General features: G+C 41.4%; 1 protein-coding gene across 1 annotated transcript; it reads left to right on the forward strand.

Moving 5' to 3' along the window:
- The first annotated feature begins 4,783 nt into the window (after nt 1-4,783).
- On the forward strand, nt 4,784-16,288 carry rpf2 (ribosome production factor 2 homolog). Its single transcript, XM_083933567.1, has 10 exons — nt 4,784-4,918; nt 7,901-8,033; nt 9,341-9,378; nt 9,565-9,604; nt 9,692-9,773; nt 10,091-10,167; nt 12,001-12,100; nt 12,214-12,316; nt 13,694-13,838; nt 14,324-16,288. The coding sequence occupies exons 1-10, from the start codon at nt 4,896-4,898 to the stop codon at nt 14,507-14,509; spliced, it is 927 nt and encodes a 308-aa protein (XP_083789693.1). The 5' UTR covers nt 4,784-4,895; the 3' UTR covers nt 14,510-16,288.
- Nucleotides 16,289-17,344: the final 1,056 nt, after the last annotated feature.

Genomic DNA, 17,344 nt, shown 5'->3' on the forward strand with positions numbered 1-17,344 from the left:
CCTAACATCTTGATGAGTGAGTTACTGTTGGACAGAGCCACACAAGCTGTTAAAAATGATTTTTAAAATCACTCATTTTTAACATCTTCCTCCTGCTCTTTGCACTCTACGATTTGCTCACAGTTTCCCATAACTGCCCAAAAGGTCTCCCCTAATCCAGTCGTCAATATCATTAAAATTTGGATCCAGTTCAGGAAGCAGTTCAGCTTGCACAGGGCTTCGACCCTTGCCCCAGTTTTGAATAATCATGCGTTTCTCCCTTCCTGCAGCAACCCTGTATTCCGCATATGGTCAGATAAGGGCCTTAAAACTCTTAATGACCTGTATGACGGAGGTGTTTTTGCGTCCTTCGCATTTATGTCGGACAAATACAGCCTGCCTTTTTTGGTAACTTCAAATGAGACATTTCACCCAAAAGCAATTCCCACATTTTTTCCGAACTGCCCCCCTGAAGTTGAGATGGACCAATTCCTGTCTCTCACCACCAACACAAGCAACTGATCTGTCATTTATAATAAGATTGATCTTCTGAGCCCAGTCCCCACTGTCTCACCTAAAAATGCATGGGAAAAGGATTTGGGGGTAGACATTACTGATGACCAGTGGAGGGACATTCTGAAACTGGTCCACTCATCTTCGATTTGTGCCAGGCACAGCCTATTACAGTGGAAGGTGCTCCATAGAGCCCATATCACCAACGCTAACGAGATAGCTAGATATATAAAGATATACCCTAGTCACAGTGATGCTTGTAACCGCTGTAAGCAGTTAACCACGCACACATGTTCTGGACGTGCCCAAAAATTGCTGTATTCTGTTCCAATATATCTCAAACCCTCAAACAGGCCCTTAACACAAATTTTTAACCAAATCCCTGACTGCTCTTTTTGGGCTCCCTCCGTCTAAAAAACTGCCCGTTACTACACAACGTGTCGTGGCCTTTACCACCCTGCTCGCCAGGCGTAACATTCTCCTTAAATGGAAACGTGTTTCTCCACCGACTCATAATAGTTGGATATGTGAAATTTTACAATGTCTACCGTTGGAGAAGTTAAGGTTTTCACAGAGGGGATCTTTGAGAGCATTCCACAGTGGAACCCACTGCTGGCTCTTATTAGGGCGTGATCACACTATCCTCCCGGACCGAGACCCGGACTTTAGGGTACTTGTCCCCCCTCCCTCTCCCCCCCGCGCCCCAGCCCCGTTTGTACTCACACTACCAGGGCCTCGGCCAATGCTTCTTGCTGTCCATACGCCATCACGCCGTAACACGTCACACGCATTGATCGCGTGTGTGGCTTTGTTTACAAATCTTTCCATAGACCTCGGAGTTTTTGTGCGTCTTGTCGACTGTTTTTGAATATTTTCATCCGACCAAATCTGCAGTAAACACTCCACCTCCGCATCACACCAACGTGAACCTTTCCCCACCATTGTTGTTGTTGTTAAATGTCCGCGCATGGTCCGTCCTTCTATTTACATGTCCGAACAGGCGGACATAACGCTACTGCCGTAGGGCTCGTGCTCGTGCGCGTGCACGTGCGCACGCTCGTGCTCGTACATGTGCAAACGGCTCCGCTAAAGCCCACCTATTTCAAGCGGGCCGTGGCGGCCCAGCTGGCCCCAGTTGAGCGCGGAGCGGGTGCGCTCACACTACTTAAAGGTACTAGACTTTAGCTGAAAAACCGGTTTTGGCCGCGGCCAAAAGGACAATGTGATCACGCCCTTAGTAATAGTCCTATAGTACTCCTGGTTATTAGTAATAGTCCTATAGTACTCCTGATGATGCTGAGGACACTTCCTAGTAGCCTACCTGGAAGACATCTGACATGGGTTGTTGGGAGGGATAGTGGGATTCATGTTGGGGTTTTTTCTTTTTCTTTTTCACTTTAAAGCAGACGCTCTGACACAGTTAGACGCGTCTTGGATGAAACCTCTTCCTAGATTAATAACCAAGTCCAGTTGCTTTTGACGGAAATTGTTTTGGGGATATATTATTCTTCATACTTATTCTATATAAAACTACTAATGATCAAAATTAAGATTCACTTGAAAGTGGTTAATTAATATATCAGCCAGTCCTTTCAACAACATTCTCTCTTTCACAACAAACTATTTTAAATAGTTTTATAAGTAATGTGTTACGTTTGGTTTAAGTTTTAAGTTTAATTATTAATTGCAATTTCTATTATAATAATTATTAAAACAGGGTGGTAATTATTCCAACACCACCCAAATGCAGCACCAATGCCCTCTGACTTCTTCTTTGGCCCAGGCTACACCCTTAGACCAAGTTTCATGTAGTACCAGCAGCTTTACTGTAAACTGTCATCCACCAGCTAGCCTTTATGCTAGCTAATCTGGCTAGGCTTTATTTTGAAATCACAAACGTTTACCCAATGAATATAAAGCTAGAGCTAGGAGAGGCTTACCCATCCCAGCAGGCCACGTCATTTTTTCAACCAAGTCTGTGGAACAGACTAGGGCTCAGATAAGCTAAATTTTAAATTAAAGTGAAATAATTCCATAAATAGTCCCATGTGCTTCTTTCCCCTGGACCAATAGCAAGGAGATAAGGGTTGAAACCCATGTTGATGGTGCATTATGTGCTCTAGTTCAAGTATTAAAATGGATAAATACATACGCATACATCAAAACAATTGTTACACTTTCTAATTAGCATCATCGGGTTCATTCAGTCATAAAGCAACCTCCACATAACACCCTGCTGGGATCTGTGGTGATTTGAGCCTGTAGCTACAGCCCAGTCTGAGCTGTGCACTGCAGAGTGGACGCCAGATCATAGACATATAAAGAGTAGATGCCGCATCGAACGTTGGGCCGCGAGAAATGCGGCCGCCATCTTGGATCGGTCATCCTACCATATCAGTTCTATGAGTGACTCGTTGAGCCTATGAGTTGAGCAGCAGAAGGAACAAGATGCCAGAGCACTGTGCAGCGTATTCCTGCTCTAATCTAATATTACAATATTACAATTCATAATCAGTACGGTACAGTACAATTTTAAACAATTATACATAAATCCATGCATTTTTGAATGTTATAGTGAGTCCCTCAGGCTGTGGCAGGTAGATACATATTTAGCTGCCAGAGGAGCTGCTGTCCCTTATTTTATTATTATTATCTTGTCACAGTAGAGGCATGGAGACTAGCCTCTGTGGGAATCTTAGTTTATTTACCCCCCGGCCAGATGTGTGTGTGCAAGCCTGTGTAGATATGAAAGGAGAAGCAGGGAGGAGAGGGGTTGTCGTACATGTGGTCCAGTGTAAATGGATTGCACATTTCCAGCAGTAGGTCAGCGGAGGATGTGCTGTGGTTTCATGAGAGGAAGACACTTCAGAGACAGTTCATCTCAGGTCACCTCAGATATTCTCAGTTTTGTTTTTTTAAATATTGAACATGACATTGACATGAATTATGAGATAATTTTTCATGTCATGTCACTTTTTTTTTTAAAGTTTAGACTATCAAAGGAGAAGTGGCAGAATCTGACCAATATCCTTTGCTGTTAAACTGTTTCATCAAACAGGAGCAACATGATGTGGGGTTTATTATAAAGAATGAATTAGAGATTTACGAGGCAAGCGTGAACATGTATTTCCACTCTGTGCCCGATATTCTCACAGCTGAACAAAATGTTCCATACATTTTTACTTGGTTCTCCACATCTCCACTTGAGAGCAGGACGAACCAGAACTGATGGGTCCAGGCTTTTTTAGTTCAGTTGTACCACAGAAGTTGAAACAGTCTGAAAAGAAAAAATCATACATTTATTTAACTAAGGAAAAATCTTAAATGGTTTGTATAATTTAAAATGGATATTACTGAACTATGCCCCGTGTTTTTGTTTGCACATTAAATACAATTACTACATAATTAAAATATGTAATAAAGAAGACATTCACATAATTAGACCTTGCCTAAAAACAAAGGACACAGTCATTTTAGATACTATACAAAGTACTCCTACAACATCACTTTCTTTACCAATTAGAGCTACACTCAAATTGGTAACTGTGCAAGAACAAAACAGTGTGAAAATGATCGATTTAACAAAATGTTATATATATTTTTATACCACACACACTCGCTCAAATGTGGACCCTCCCTCTCCTCTCCACTACCACGACTTTGCGACTGGCAGAGCATGGATCATTTCTGAACATTTATAAACATATAGGGTTCGGCTCTTGTTTTTTTTAGTGCTTTAAATGGAAGTGTGTCTGTTTGACTTGTATTTAGATGTGTCCAAAATGTCATCTCTCTCTCTGACCTATTTGTATTGATACTCTTGATTTATATGTATTTTAATTTTCTCTGAGTGTGTGTGTGTGTGTGTGCGTGCGTGTGTTTGTGTGTGTGTGTGTGTGTGTGTGTGAGAGAGAGAGAAAGAGAGAGAGTGAGTGAGAGAGAGATTTATGTATTCATGTATGAAATATAGCCTATTCATACTCTATAAATGATTTCTCTTGTTGTGTTTATATTTATAGTGTTTGCAAAACACCTATCATACATCACATATATCATATATCAGAATATTCTATTACTGTTAATCCCACTATGAATATTCAAATACGCTGAACCGTGTCCTGTCCTTACACTGAGTGGAGCGGGCGACCGGGCCAAGATGGCGGCTCCACCGCTCGTCAGCGCCAATAGGCCCAACGTTCGATTAGGCGTCTACTCTTTATGTCTATGCGCCAGATGGCGTAACTCACTTGAAACAGGAAACCAACCACTGTTCCACCAAAGAAGAAGAAAAGGACCAATGTTGTCTTCCGCTGCTCTCATTCACGTGGAACAAGAACCGCACCGTGAGGGAGAGGGCACCCGAGGAGCCGACAGGAACACGAGGAAGAGCCCAAAGAGACACAATGACGCAGTTAGGCGGTGTGCTGTAAGTCCAATAACGCGTGAACTCACTGTCTTTAAGCGTCTGTACGTATCTTCTTGTTCAGGACCCGTGAAACTAACGTTGTTAAGGCCGCTAACGTTAGCCTAGCATTAGCATAATGTGTTTTGGTCAACTCAGATCGCTCTTCATCTACATTACATACAAACCAAATAATGTGAAGCTAGTGTTGACCATCAATATACTTATACTTACGAGTCTGGTAAGGGGAGACTCACTCCACAAAAACGATGGTCAGGCTGAACTACCAAGGGCAGGAATGGGGCACAGCCATTTTATAATATAGATGACTTGGGGACGGCTGATTCTGATTAAACTCCTATAATATCATGCAGTTGTTGCTGTTGTAACTGCCGTTTCTTTCTGAATTTCTTAAACCAAGGGATCCCCCAGTTAGAGCTGGTTAATGTGGCCCGGGAAAGGGAAGTTTGGGGTCCACTGCTAGAGCTGCTGCCCCCGCGACCCGACCCCGGATAAGCGGTTGAAGATGAGATGAGAAGTATATCTGTGTTCAAATTAAACGAACTCTTTCGATTTACGAGGGTAAACAAGCACAGAAGCTCACACAAAGTGTTCAAAGCCTTTCTCTGTGTTAGGAAAATACACCTGCTATGTGTCCAAGATAGGCGAAGGCTTTGAAAAGGATTTACCTGCAACTACAAGTCAATGGAAGGAGCTGTCATTAACAGCAGCCCTGATGCTCGTAAGATTGTACTGTGATTACAGTCCTGATCCATATAACCACAGGCAGACGAACCACATGGCCTGTTTAATTTGAGGGATGAGGGGACTGTTATGGTGCCAGATAACCTTTAGCATATAGAGGAAGAAAGATGACCCCTATATTATGGCTTCTTTTACTCCTCTTTCAAACCATCTGTCCTCTCTGTCCAAGATTTGGACATTGCTGTCATCAAAGGAGTGGGCTTTCTCCTTGAGGTGTAAGTGGACAGCCGAGTCCAGGCCTGAGGAGTTAGCTCTCCTGTGTTCCTCGTTGCATTGGACAGCATAAACCAGGTTGCAACCTGGTTTATGCTGTCCAATGCAACGAGGAATGCAAAGATCTTTACATTGGAGAAACAAAACAACCACTGCATAAACGCATGGCCCAACACAGGAGAGCTAACTCCTCAGGCCTGGACTCGGCTGTCCACTTACACCTCAAGGAGAAAGCCCACTCCTTTGATGACAGCAATGTCCAAATCTTGGACAGAGAGGACAGATGGTTTGAAAGAGGAGTAAAAGAAGCCATCTATGTAAAAGTGGAGAAACCATCGCTAAACAGAGGAGGGGGTCTGAGACACCACTTATCTCCAATTTACAATGCCGCCCTTTCATCCCTTCCCAGGAGATTCAACAATCTAACCTCAAAGGACAACTGTTCACACATGGCCCGGGTGACCCCAACGACTGTCGTTCAGACTCAATAGAGCACTAACGAAGTCGAAACCAACTGCCCACCACCGACTGTCACTCTAACGACGGGCGTGGGCACTTGGAGCACAAAGGGTTTCAGTGACATCATCGGCCTTGTGAGAGGTTAAATACCTGGATCTCCACACCAGTTAGTTGGACCAGTCCCAGCCTGGTCAGATGCGTACATGAACTGATGAAGCCTCTTGGATGAGAGGTGAAACGTCTTCCTAGACAAACAACCAGTCCAGTTGTTTTGGACTGAAATTGCTTTGAGGATAACAGTTATATGGAAATATTTATCACAATTTATGAAACAATATTTTTCATAGTTACTCTTTTAAAAACTACTATGATGGAATTTATTATATTTATTTTAAGTTTAGATATCAATTGCAATTATTAGATTCAAACAGGATGATGATTTTTCCAACACCACACAAATGCAGCATGTCCTCTGACTTCCAAAATTGAATGGGTTAGTGTTAGGCTTGTCACAGTACCAGCGTTATGACTTTGGTCAAAATAAAAAAAAAAACATGTTGTAAAAGCTAAGATAATCCTTTATTCATCCCACAAAGGGGACATTTGCATTTTGCACTTCATGTTGATGAAGTTTAAACCCTGCAAACTACAGCAGTGACTACAGTACAGCACAAATGACCCGGAGCTGGTCTTCTCCAGTCACACCATTTTCTATTAATATAAAAAAAATAAACCCTTGCTTGAGTTAAAATTACATCAGGGGGATATTTCTGTTATCTCCCTCTAACCTGCAACTCTCCTCGTGTCTGTCAGCTCAGTGTTTCTCCAAGTTGGTCCTGTTTGCTCCCTTGGTCTGTATCGATCTAAAGCGTTTACGGACGGGTAGTGTGGCGTCCGTGAGCTTGACACCGTCGGCTAGTTTTTGCTTTGTGGGTCGCTTATAAACAAGTCTAGGAAGGTCGGCAGGAGCACTCATGCCACTTTCAGCCATGTCTGTCTCACTCTGTGAGTGACATGTTACTATGAAATACCCATACCCACTCTGGCTGCAGGCAGTGATGAAGCAGAGAGAAGCCGCACACATGCACTCTGCCCGCTGTCGCACAAAGTTCGTAAAGTATCGATACTAATAACACGTGAAACGGTATGGTTTTTAACGGCTGGGTACCGCGGTGCCTTTGCAGTATCTGTTTCCTGCACAACACTACATGTAGTGACTTTGACTGCCCCTTTCTCAGCTCTGTTTTTTATTTTGTGTAGCAGTGAACCGCACTTTGTCATCTTCCCCTGGGGTTGTGTCATAGAAATACTGTAGAACTGGAGCAGAACAGACATTCATATTCAGATCAATATAGCGGGGCAGTCAGAGCAGTACAGTACTTAACGACTCAAGTCTGAGAAGGCTCAGTCCACAAGTCCGGAGGATGGACATTTGCATTGAGTCTGTTTTTATAGTTGATGCACAGTGCTGAGCACCATTTTCTCTTGAACTAATCCAATGACCACGGCAAACAGTTTGAGCCATTTTACTAATCTCATTCTACTTCTATTGTTTGTGTCTGTGCTCAGAAAGCCCAAGACAAAGCGCTCCAAGCGCTTCTTGGAGAGCCGAGCGCCCAAGCTGATTGAGGATGTGAAGACTGCCATGATAATGAAAGGGGGGAACACGAGCCAAACCATCACCCAGGCCCTCAAGGACATAGTAAGTAACCTGGTGATGCACTCAAGCTACATCCACTCTACTATGTCTTCATTCTTAAACAGTGTTTCAAAACAAGTGTTTTAGCTCTGTCTAAGAAATAATCTCTGTCCATATTAATCCACACCTGAACGCACACCTCTTTATCAATCTCCAGATAGTTTTAGACACTATCACACTTCTTTTAGTCGCTCTTTATCAGCTCAGGGTAGGGGGAAAGTTGTCCCTGTGTAAAACAATCCAGGGAAGCTTGATTTTTCAAGATACCAACGATCTAATCATTTAGCTACATCTAATATAGATTTCAACTCATGCAAGAAATAAATGGAACGTAGTTAAAAATTGTTCACCCATAGAACATAGTTTCTCACCTGTGGGTTCAGTGTATGTTCTGTTAGAGGGAAATTCTGACGTAAAATCATCCCAGGGTCTTTTTTGGCAAATATACTCAAGTAAGCCATCAAGACCATTTTTTTGTGTAACAACTATTAACGGAGAAATCCCAGCCGGTCGCCAACAGCCACTAACAGCCGAAAGTGACTAACAGTGATTAGCTTGGGGCAGCTAAGGCATTAAAACGGCTCTTTAACCACTAACACTTCAACCACTAACACTTCTCAAAATAGCACCAAACCCCTGCAGTAGTATGATAAGAGTCCTGACACAGAAATCAAAGCACCAACAATGTAGTTAGTGAACCCAGAGTTTATTAAAATATACCATTTTACAATGCTACAAGCCAAAGCAGCCGGCTACATTTATATTGAGAGGCACTCCATACAAGTCAAATACCGAATGCACTGGAGTTCAGTTCAAGCTGTTCCTTGAAGCTAAGAATATTTAAACAATGAAATGTCCAGATCTAAACCCCATAGAGAATCTCTGGAAAATCCTTGGTGACAAAGTAATGTGTAAGAAACCCACTCCAGTTAGTGAACTGTGGAAGAGACCGATGAACGCAGATCAGAGCAGAGCAGTGTGAGAAACTAGTGATGTCCTGTGGGTGCAGATGTGCTGAATCATTCAAAGCTGTGGTCTCTACACTTCCTGTTCATTTTTGAATCCTAGAGAAGAAAACATTGTTGAAATCTGCTCTTCTGACACAATGAACACTGTTTTTTCATTTTGATCATTGTCATTTCACAAGATAAAGGTTTTTGTTGAAGTCTCTTGGTTAGCAGTCTGAGTGTCTAGCAGTCCAGCACACAGGAATAATAATTCATATTGAATTTGAACACATCACTCACAGCTGTACCTTTTCATATTATTTGTGATTGAGTTTAAATGAAAACTCTTTTTTTCCACCATAGTATTCCCTGAAGAAGCCAAATGCTGTTCTGTACAAGAAGTAAGTGAAATGATCAATAGGATCCATGGAACCTACCTGTTAAAGATCACAGTTCCAAATTGAACTGTTAGCTGAGTATTTTTAAAAACTATTTCATGGTTTTTGACTGCAATATTTTTTAATTTTACGATCTACAAGTGTAAGGAAAAATGAATGGATGTGTACAAAATCTGTATTGCTTTTCAGGAAGAACATAACACGGCCATTTGAGGACTCAACATCACTAGTGAGTGTACAAGAAAACTCTTAATTACACTTAAATCTGTAAACACGTTTGCCAGTCTTATTACTAATCATTTGAACTCTTAACCAGGAATTTTTCTCCAAGAAGACGGACTGCTCTCTCTTTCTGTTTGGCTCCCACAACAAGAAACGGCCCAACAACCTCATATTTGGTAAAGTCCCCCCCCCCCCCCCCCCCTTTATATCACTCTCACTTTTAAATATACACTGAGAGACTTTAGACTTAATTGTCCTGAGGGGAAATTCTTTTCCACTACACAGTATAGTTTATGGGCGGTACGCCACCAGTTAATGCACATATGGACAAACATAACAGGACAACCTGTAAGCAGATATATGGCAGAGTGAGGCTGTAGAGACCAACTATGATGTCATTCCTATGCTTGTTCCCAATCAAATGAACAGATAGATGATTCTTGATAGACCTTTACACATGACTTGTATATGACACATGTGTCATTGTTTGCAGGTCGTTTGTTTGACTTTCACGTGCTGGACATGATTGAACTTGGAATTGAGAAGTACGTCTCTCTGAGTGACATCAAGGTAATGGTTGCAGCTCTTCAGTTAACATTTCTTGAGGGAAAAACTGAAGAAGGGTCAGTACAAAATGTACGCCATGTTTAAACAACCGGTTTAAGCAGCGCCTAAAGATGACAGCAGGCTACTACTGTATAACCACACATTCCTCTGTAAGCAGATGAGCTTACAGAGAAAATGATCTGTGCACGCACATCTTTGCACGGGCTTGTTAAAACACACACACACACACTCACACTCAAATTCAATTCAAAAAAACTTTATTTGTCCCCGGGGGGCAATTCAGGGGAAGCCTGTCTGTCAACCAACACTTTTACAGCGCCCAGAATATATAAGGTGCAGTGTTTCTTTCATGTTACTTGTAAATAAGTTGAGGTTGTGAATCATACGGGCCACCTTAAATCACACTGACATTATTCTGTATTTCTCATTTGGAGAAAGAGCAGTGGGCTCCTGTATCACTGATCAGCTGATCACCGGTGATCTAAACCCATTCAGAGTGATATTTCACCTCCAGAGTCTCCTTAATCCCTCTGGGGCCTTTTTTTTGGAATGGAAACACAGAGAGTGAACGTCCATTTGAGAGGGCGTGCCCTGAAACTTTCTGGTCACATTTGACCCTGATGGAAACCTACATTTAACTGCCAACAGCCATGATGCTAGTTCACAAGATCAAACCTCCAATTCAGATACATTAACCAACTTACCTGACTGAACTGTAATATGTATCACCATGCCAACCTAACCAGGCTGACCAGGTGTTTGTTTAAAATAGTTTTCACTGATGTCTGTCTGTGTGCTGTGGGCTGAACGTGCAGCTGTGTGCTGTGCCAGAAACAGAAGTGTGAAAGTGAATTCTATTCATACTCAAGAAAGGAAACACACTTTTGTCTAGATTTTCTTTCTGTATGATCTTCCAATCATTAATAGCAAACTGGTAAAGGCTCATTCATGCTCCCTTTACATATGAAAATGGATGTTTGTTTTACACCTACTAACCATCACTGCTCACATAACTCCATACCTGCTTCGTTAGCATGGATGTTAAGCAATACCTCCACTAGGGGGCAGCTCTGTGAAAGGTTTCTTACAACAATGGTGACGATGGAGGAGGTCCTAATAAATGTACTTTAAAGGGATAGTTCCGATATTTTGTAGTGTGTTTCTTACAGTAGATGACAGTTAGCACAGCACCAGTTTGGAGAAGCAGGAGTACTGATACAGAAGCTGCTGTGGATGGAGTCAGCTGCTAAACCGATTTTAGACACTTAAAAAATGAATATCAGTTTAACTGTATGCTATATTTAGAATACCACTTTCACTTTTACAACTTTACCTTGCTGTCTGACAGTACCAGCTGGTTCTGTAAGCTTTCAAAAAATGTGCACAAATACAGATAATTTGAACGCAGAGTACAGACAGATGGCTCGGTTCTAACGTTGAGCATAAATGAGCCTTAAAGATATACTCTAAGATTTTCATCTATTTATTTTCTGTTAACTTTCTATTTATCAAAGAGTGAGTTAAAACAATTCTGATCGATCATATAACCCGCTGATGAAAGCACTTTTACTTGCCTCTTATTTGGGATTTCCCTCTGTGTGTCCAATATTAGGGCTGTCAAAACGATTCAAATATTGAATCTTGATTAATCACGTAGTTATCTCATAGTTAACCACACATTTTTGAAACTATTCTAAATGTACCGTAAAGGGATATTTTTCAAGTATTTGATACTCCTATCGACATGCGATCCACAATGATACTGCTGCAACTCTTTCTAATCACGTCACTTTGATAACCCTTCGTAAAATGTGCTTTTTGTGTTTTTCTGTACAGACCAGCAAATGTCCTGAGGGGACCAAACCAATGCTTGTGTTTGCAGGGGAGTCTTTCGATACAGACAATGAACACAAGCGTCTCAAGAGTCTGCTCATAGGTATACACTCATTAAACTCACTGAATGTGTCTCTAGGTTTATTTAGGAGGATATTTGTGTTACTTTATTTGACTTCTAACATCACTTCTTCGTTTCATTGACCCATCTTTTAGACTTCTTCAGAGGTCCCACTGTGTCTGCGGTGCGTCTGGCGGGTTTAGAACATGTTCTGCACTTCACAGCCCTGGAAGGGAAAATCTACATGCGCAGCTACAGGTATATTGGATTGGGTTAGGAATTTGCTTAAGAATTGGTTAAGAAGACAGTGTTTCCCACAGAGCAGGTAGCAATGTGTGGTGCAGGGCCGTACAGAGACCTTTTGAGGGGCAGGGGCTCTGACCTCTCCCCTGTACAGACTCTGACACACGATGATAGACAGCACGATGACATTCAGCCTAAACGTTCTGAAACTCACAGTTCTGCAGGGAAGGGAGACTGGTGTTGGTCACAGTTTGGAGTAAAAGTAAGAAAACAGGACAAAGTAACACGGCGGATATCGCTCCCAATGTTTTTAAAGCTACAGCAAGCATTTGAAATGATTCAGCTCAGTCTTCATTCTTTAAAGCACACTAAGGTTTCAGTACAGCTCATGTTCTCTTGCCTGAATAAAAACCAAAGCCTGAGTATAATTTAATTACACCTTTTATTAAGTGATGTCTCTTCCATGTACACACTCTTTAACAGTCACATCCTGACCACATCAAACCAACATGTACTGCAAACTTTGCACAGGAAAACACCACCTTCTGCTCTATGCTACACCCATGGAAGCTCATCGTTCCAGTCATTAAATTAGTGTGTTTACATGGTGTACATAGTGTGTTAGAACCTCCGATAAAACAGACCAGAGCGACCTGCTGCGTCCGCCGCCATCTTTGCACCAAAGTCAACAAACAAAGTCAAAAGTAGGTAGCGCGATGCTGTTCATTTTTCATCTCACTGTCTCAAGTGTGAACGAGAATGACAGGGCGAAAGAGTTCTATGTGAAGATGAATAAACAGAATAATATTTACATTTCAATATCACGTTGAAAAAAAACTGAATTAATTTGTGCTGCTCAGTGTGTATTCTGTGGCGTAACGCCGCACATTGGTTTAGTTATGGGAAACACTGGAAGAGAAAGAAGTGTTTGTGGTTCCGTGTGAACACCCGAAGCCAGTGACCAACTCATGTTTTGAACCCCCTTTTGATCCTTTCTAAAATTAAAATTTTAGTAAGTAACAGGCCTCTGTGTCCTCATAAGTAAACGACACACGATTGGTTGATGTTTCGCGGTGGGAAAGCTTTGCAAAATGAACCTTGATCCAAAGAAAACGTCAATTTTCACCGTGCAATAATCACGTTCTGTGTGAAAGTACCCGTGAGAAAACAGTAAGAAAAACTATATTTAAGTGTGAATTAATCTGAGAAGAAACTGCCCCTGGTGTGTAAAGGCCTTACTCTCTCTCCCTGCCTCTCCTCGGGTGCGTGTTGCCCAGATTCAAGAGCGCTGCAAAATGTGCATAACAGAAACCCTGAGATCAGCCACACATACAGTATGTTGTCTGCTAATATTACCCACAACAGAGATATGGATGTGATGTGTCATTGAAGGTGTCTGTTGAAGAAGTCTGGGTGCCGAACGCCGCGGATAGAGCTTGAGGAGATTGGGCCATCATTGGACTTGGTCCTAAGAAGAACACATCTGGCCTCAGAGGACTTGTACAAGTTAGCTCACAGACGGCCCAAAGCTCTGAAGGTAAAAATCCCCTGGATAGAATAATATGACACGTGACCTTTCCACTCTGGCCATTCATCTATGCATATGACCAAGAATATAATACTAAAAGTCTATTATAGCCACATTAATGGCCCCCATTACACAGTGAAAAATGTACAGAGAACTTTGCTGTTGTTAGATCCCGACCATCAGTGGCTAGAAAAATATAAAGTTTGTCCTGAGGGTGGTGCCAGAGGAAAGACCACATTGTAACTGTACAGTTACCATTTTAGAAAATCTTGCACAACTTTTTTATTTTTTTATTTCTAGAAGATATTCTAACCTTTTCAAATATCTGAATGGATGAATTATGGCAAAGTTCTTGAGCAGAAAATTATTATAGAGAAATGTTGAATATTTCATTTGATGTAAATATTAAATAGTGTGTAATGATTGACTGACTAATGCAATGAGCCCTCTCATCACTCATAGAGAGACACTGCTAATCTCTATCACTGTTACAGGCCAAGAAGAAGAAGAACATTTCCCATGACGCCTTTGGTACCAAGTTTGGCCGGGTCCACATGCAGAAGCAGGATCTGTCCAAGCTGCAGACGCGTAAGATGAAGGGCCTGAGGAAGAGGAGGGGAGAGGTGGTCGCTGAAGACCAGGGCAGTCAGGCACCCAAAGTGGTCAAAGTGGAGAACTGAGGTGGCCTCTACCACCTGTGCCAACAGATCAGTGTCCTGGACACTACAGTCACTGGGTTATCACACTAACCCTGTGCTTTCACTGCCATGGGTGGGCTTGTGATCTATTACTCCTGCCCCTACTGTTTTTCCCTCTCTCCCATGTGACTCCCAGATACTTCTGTCTTCAGCACCATGAGTGTGTCGGCTCAGTTCTCTGGTAAAACCACAGGGCAACAGAAGAAAAAAGTAACAAATGTTATGCTTGGCAATTGTAGGGGAAGTCTACCTGAAATGAGCTGCGTTTTGATAATATAAGATGTAGTGTTTAAAATAAATAAAAAGTTTGGATTTTGCTTACAGGGCCTATAGAAAGTTATGATACCCTTTTGGAAACTGTCACTTGTTTTGTTTTACAGCCTGAAATAATAATACATAAAGAAATATTTTCCAGTGGGATTGACACATTTTGCCTTACAACATTCAAGTGAAATTATTTTCTAAATTTGGGGAAAGTAATGGTAAATAAAAGTATAGTAGTAAAATGAAAAAACTAGAATAGCAGGGATTATAGCAGCACAAGTTAGTTGTATGGTAAGGATGTCCTCTTACCTCTTCTTAGCTGACAGTTACGGCTGTGCTCCAGCCTTCCTCTGAGCTGCTGTTTTCTTCCGGGTATGACGTGTTTTATGAAAACAGCTGACTTCAAAATAAAGCTCCCCGACCTGGTTTTGTCCGTTCCTCGCCCTGGTGCTGCTGGCAGAGAATGGTGTCCCAGCCGAAACGGTTAGCTAAATAAAGGTAAGAGGACATCCTTACTAAATAACTCATTTGTCTGACTAAAACAAACTCTAAATTTCAAAATGGCATCAGAATCTTCAATATGTTTTTTTATGAGACTCAGTGTGACATCTTTTCAGAAGAGCCTTCTTTCTCTCCACCCTGCCACGTGTAGAACTTGTGAAATTGTTGTCACATGCACAGATGGACCAACCTCTGCCATTTAGACTTTAACTCCTTCAAGGTCACCGTGGGCCTCTTGGCAGCTTCCCTGATCAATCTTTTCCTGGCTCTGTCCTCCAGATTGGAGGGGTGGCCCGATCTAGGCCAGGTCTGGGTGGATTCATATGCCTTCCACTTCTGGACAGTACTCTGAACGGTCCTCAGGGATAGTTAAAGCCTCTGAAATCTTTTTAGATCCTTCTAACTTGTGCCCATCCAAAAGTTTATCCTGGAGCTCTTTTGAAAGCATCTTTGCAAACATGATGAATTCTTTGTGTTACCATGCTCTACTAAGAGTGGAATCCTCAAGAACAGCTGATTTTATTCTGAAGTGAAATCAAAACCACCACAGTTGATGTCAGGTGCAGGCCAATTAACTTGGTGTGTGATCTGGAAGGTGATTGGTTTTACCTGAGAATGTTTATAATGGTTATTCTAAAGGGACTCATCACTTTTCCAACACTCATTCTACTTTTTCAATTTTTTAAAATTACTTTCCAGAAATTTAGAAAAAAAATTCCCTTGAGTGTTGTAAGGCAAAATGTGTAAATCATGCTGGAAAATGTATTTTATGTATTATCATTTCAGGCTGTAAAGCACAAAATGTGACTTTCAAAAAGGTATCATGACTTTCTATAGACCCTGTACGTTCACATCCTAAAGCCACACTTTATTTGCCTTCATTCCGTTCTTCCCAAAGGCTGTGATCATTTTTCTAAAAACTAATTACAGTCCCAAACACACACTCATCCAGTCAAACCTGTCTTTCTCTGTAGCCACATTATAATACAACAATCATTAAAATATCACAGCTTCATTGTTTTGCATTAGTGTCATGTTTCCAGAATAAGTGTAGTGTCTGACTCAAAATACTTGGGGCGTCCACAAAAAGCAATGAGCTTGACTCCAGTCTAAATCACAGCACCAGGATAAGTTTGAACTACTTGATCTACCTGAGCTAAAAATGACAGCACATTACACGCATTTGAATCGGGTCAAAAATCTGTTGCTTGGCGTGGCTTTCTTAATGACAGCTGTCTCATGTCTTTTCGTTAACTATGGAAGCATTATTTTTTACAGATAATTGCAGAACAAATGTGCAATTCCTCAGGGTTCTAATAAGCAGAAAATACAAGCTAAATATGTACATATTTACTTTATTCAAATGATATATACATCTTAAGATATGGCTCTTATGGCTACAAATGACTGCAAATAGTTTCCTCGATTGCACAAGAACTAGATCAAAATGACCAAATGTTTTTTAAATGTATTTATGTGGATTACATTTATATAAAATAATCATTTGGATTTGGGATCAGTAGAAAGAGGCTCTTGTCATTATGCTGAGGCTTCATAATAGAATCTGAATGTTATTTCCAGAAGACAACACTAGCTTTAGGGAAGGCTTAACTGAACTGAAGACGTAATCTATAAATACGCTGTGCTGCAACTTAAAAGTTACCCGTATTAAATATTTAAAAAGGAAATTGTTTTCTTAAACGCTGTGCAATCATTCATCTCTCCATCAGATCTCATTCATAACACTGTAACACCACAAGAGCTTGCTGTTTGACAGATGAACACAAACTAACATGTTGTCCTCAATAGAGGACCTACTAGCTTATTAGCCGCCAGCATAACAGTGCAACCACATCATCCTTACCTCAGGATGTACAAGCTGGGTCATTTTTGATCCTTTTTTGCTTTTTTAACCCAATGAAACGGACCTAATTTCAGTTCACTGTCTGGGTGGTTACCACAGAATCCCCTGCACTCTTTAATTCATCTTTCTCCTAGTTAGGACAATCATTTCATATCTGTTTTTTAGTCATATTCCGTCTGTTACATCGT

This window comes from Echiichthys vipera (assembly GCF_963691815.1).
Source record: "Echiichthys vipera genome assembly, chromosome: 19".
Lineage (NCBI taxonomy): Eukaryota > Metazoa > Chordata > Actinopteri > Perciformes > Trachinidae > Echiichthys > Echiichthys vipera.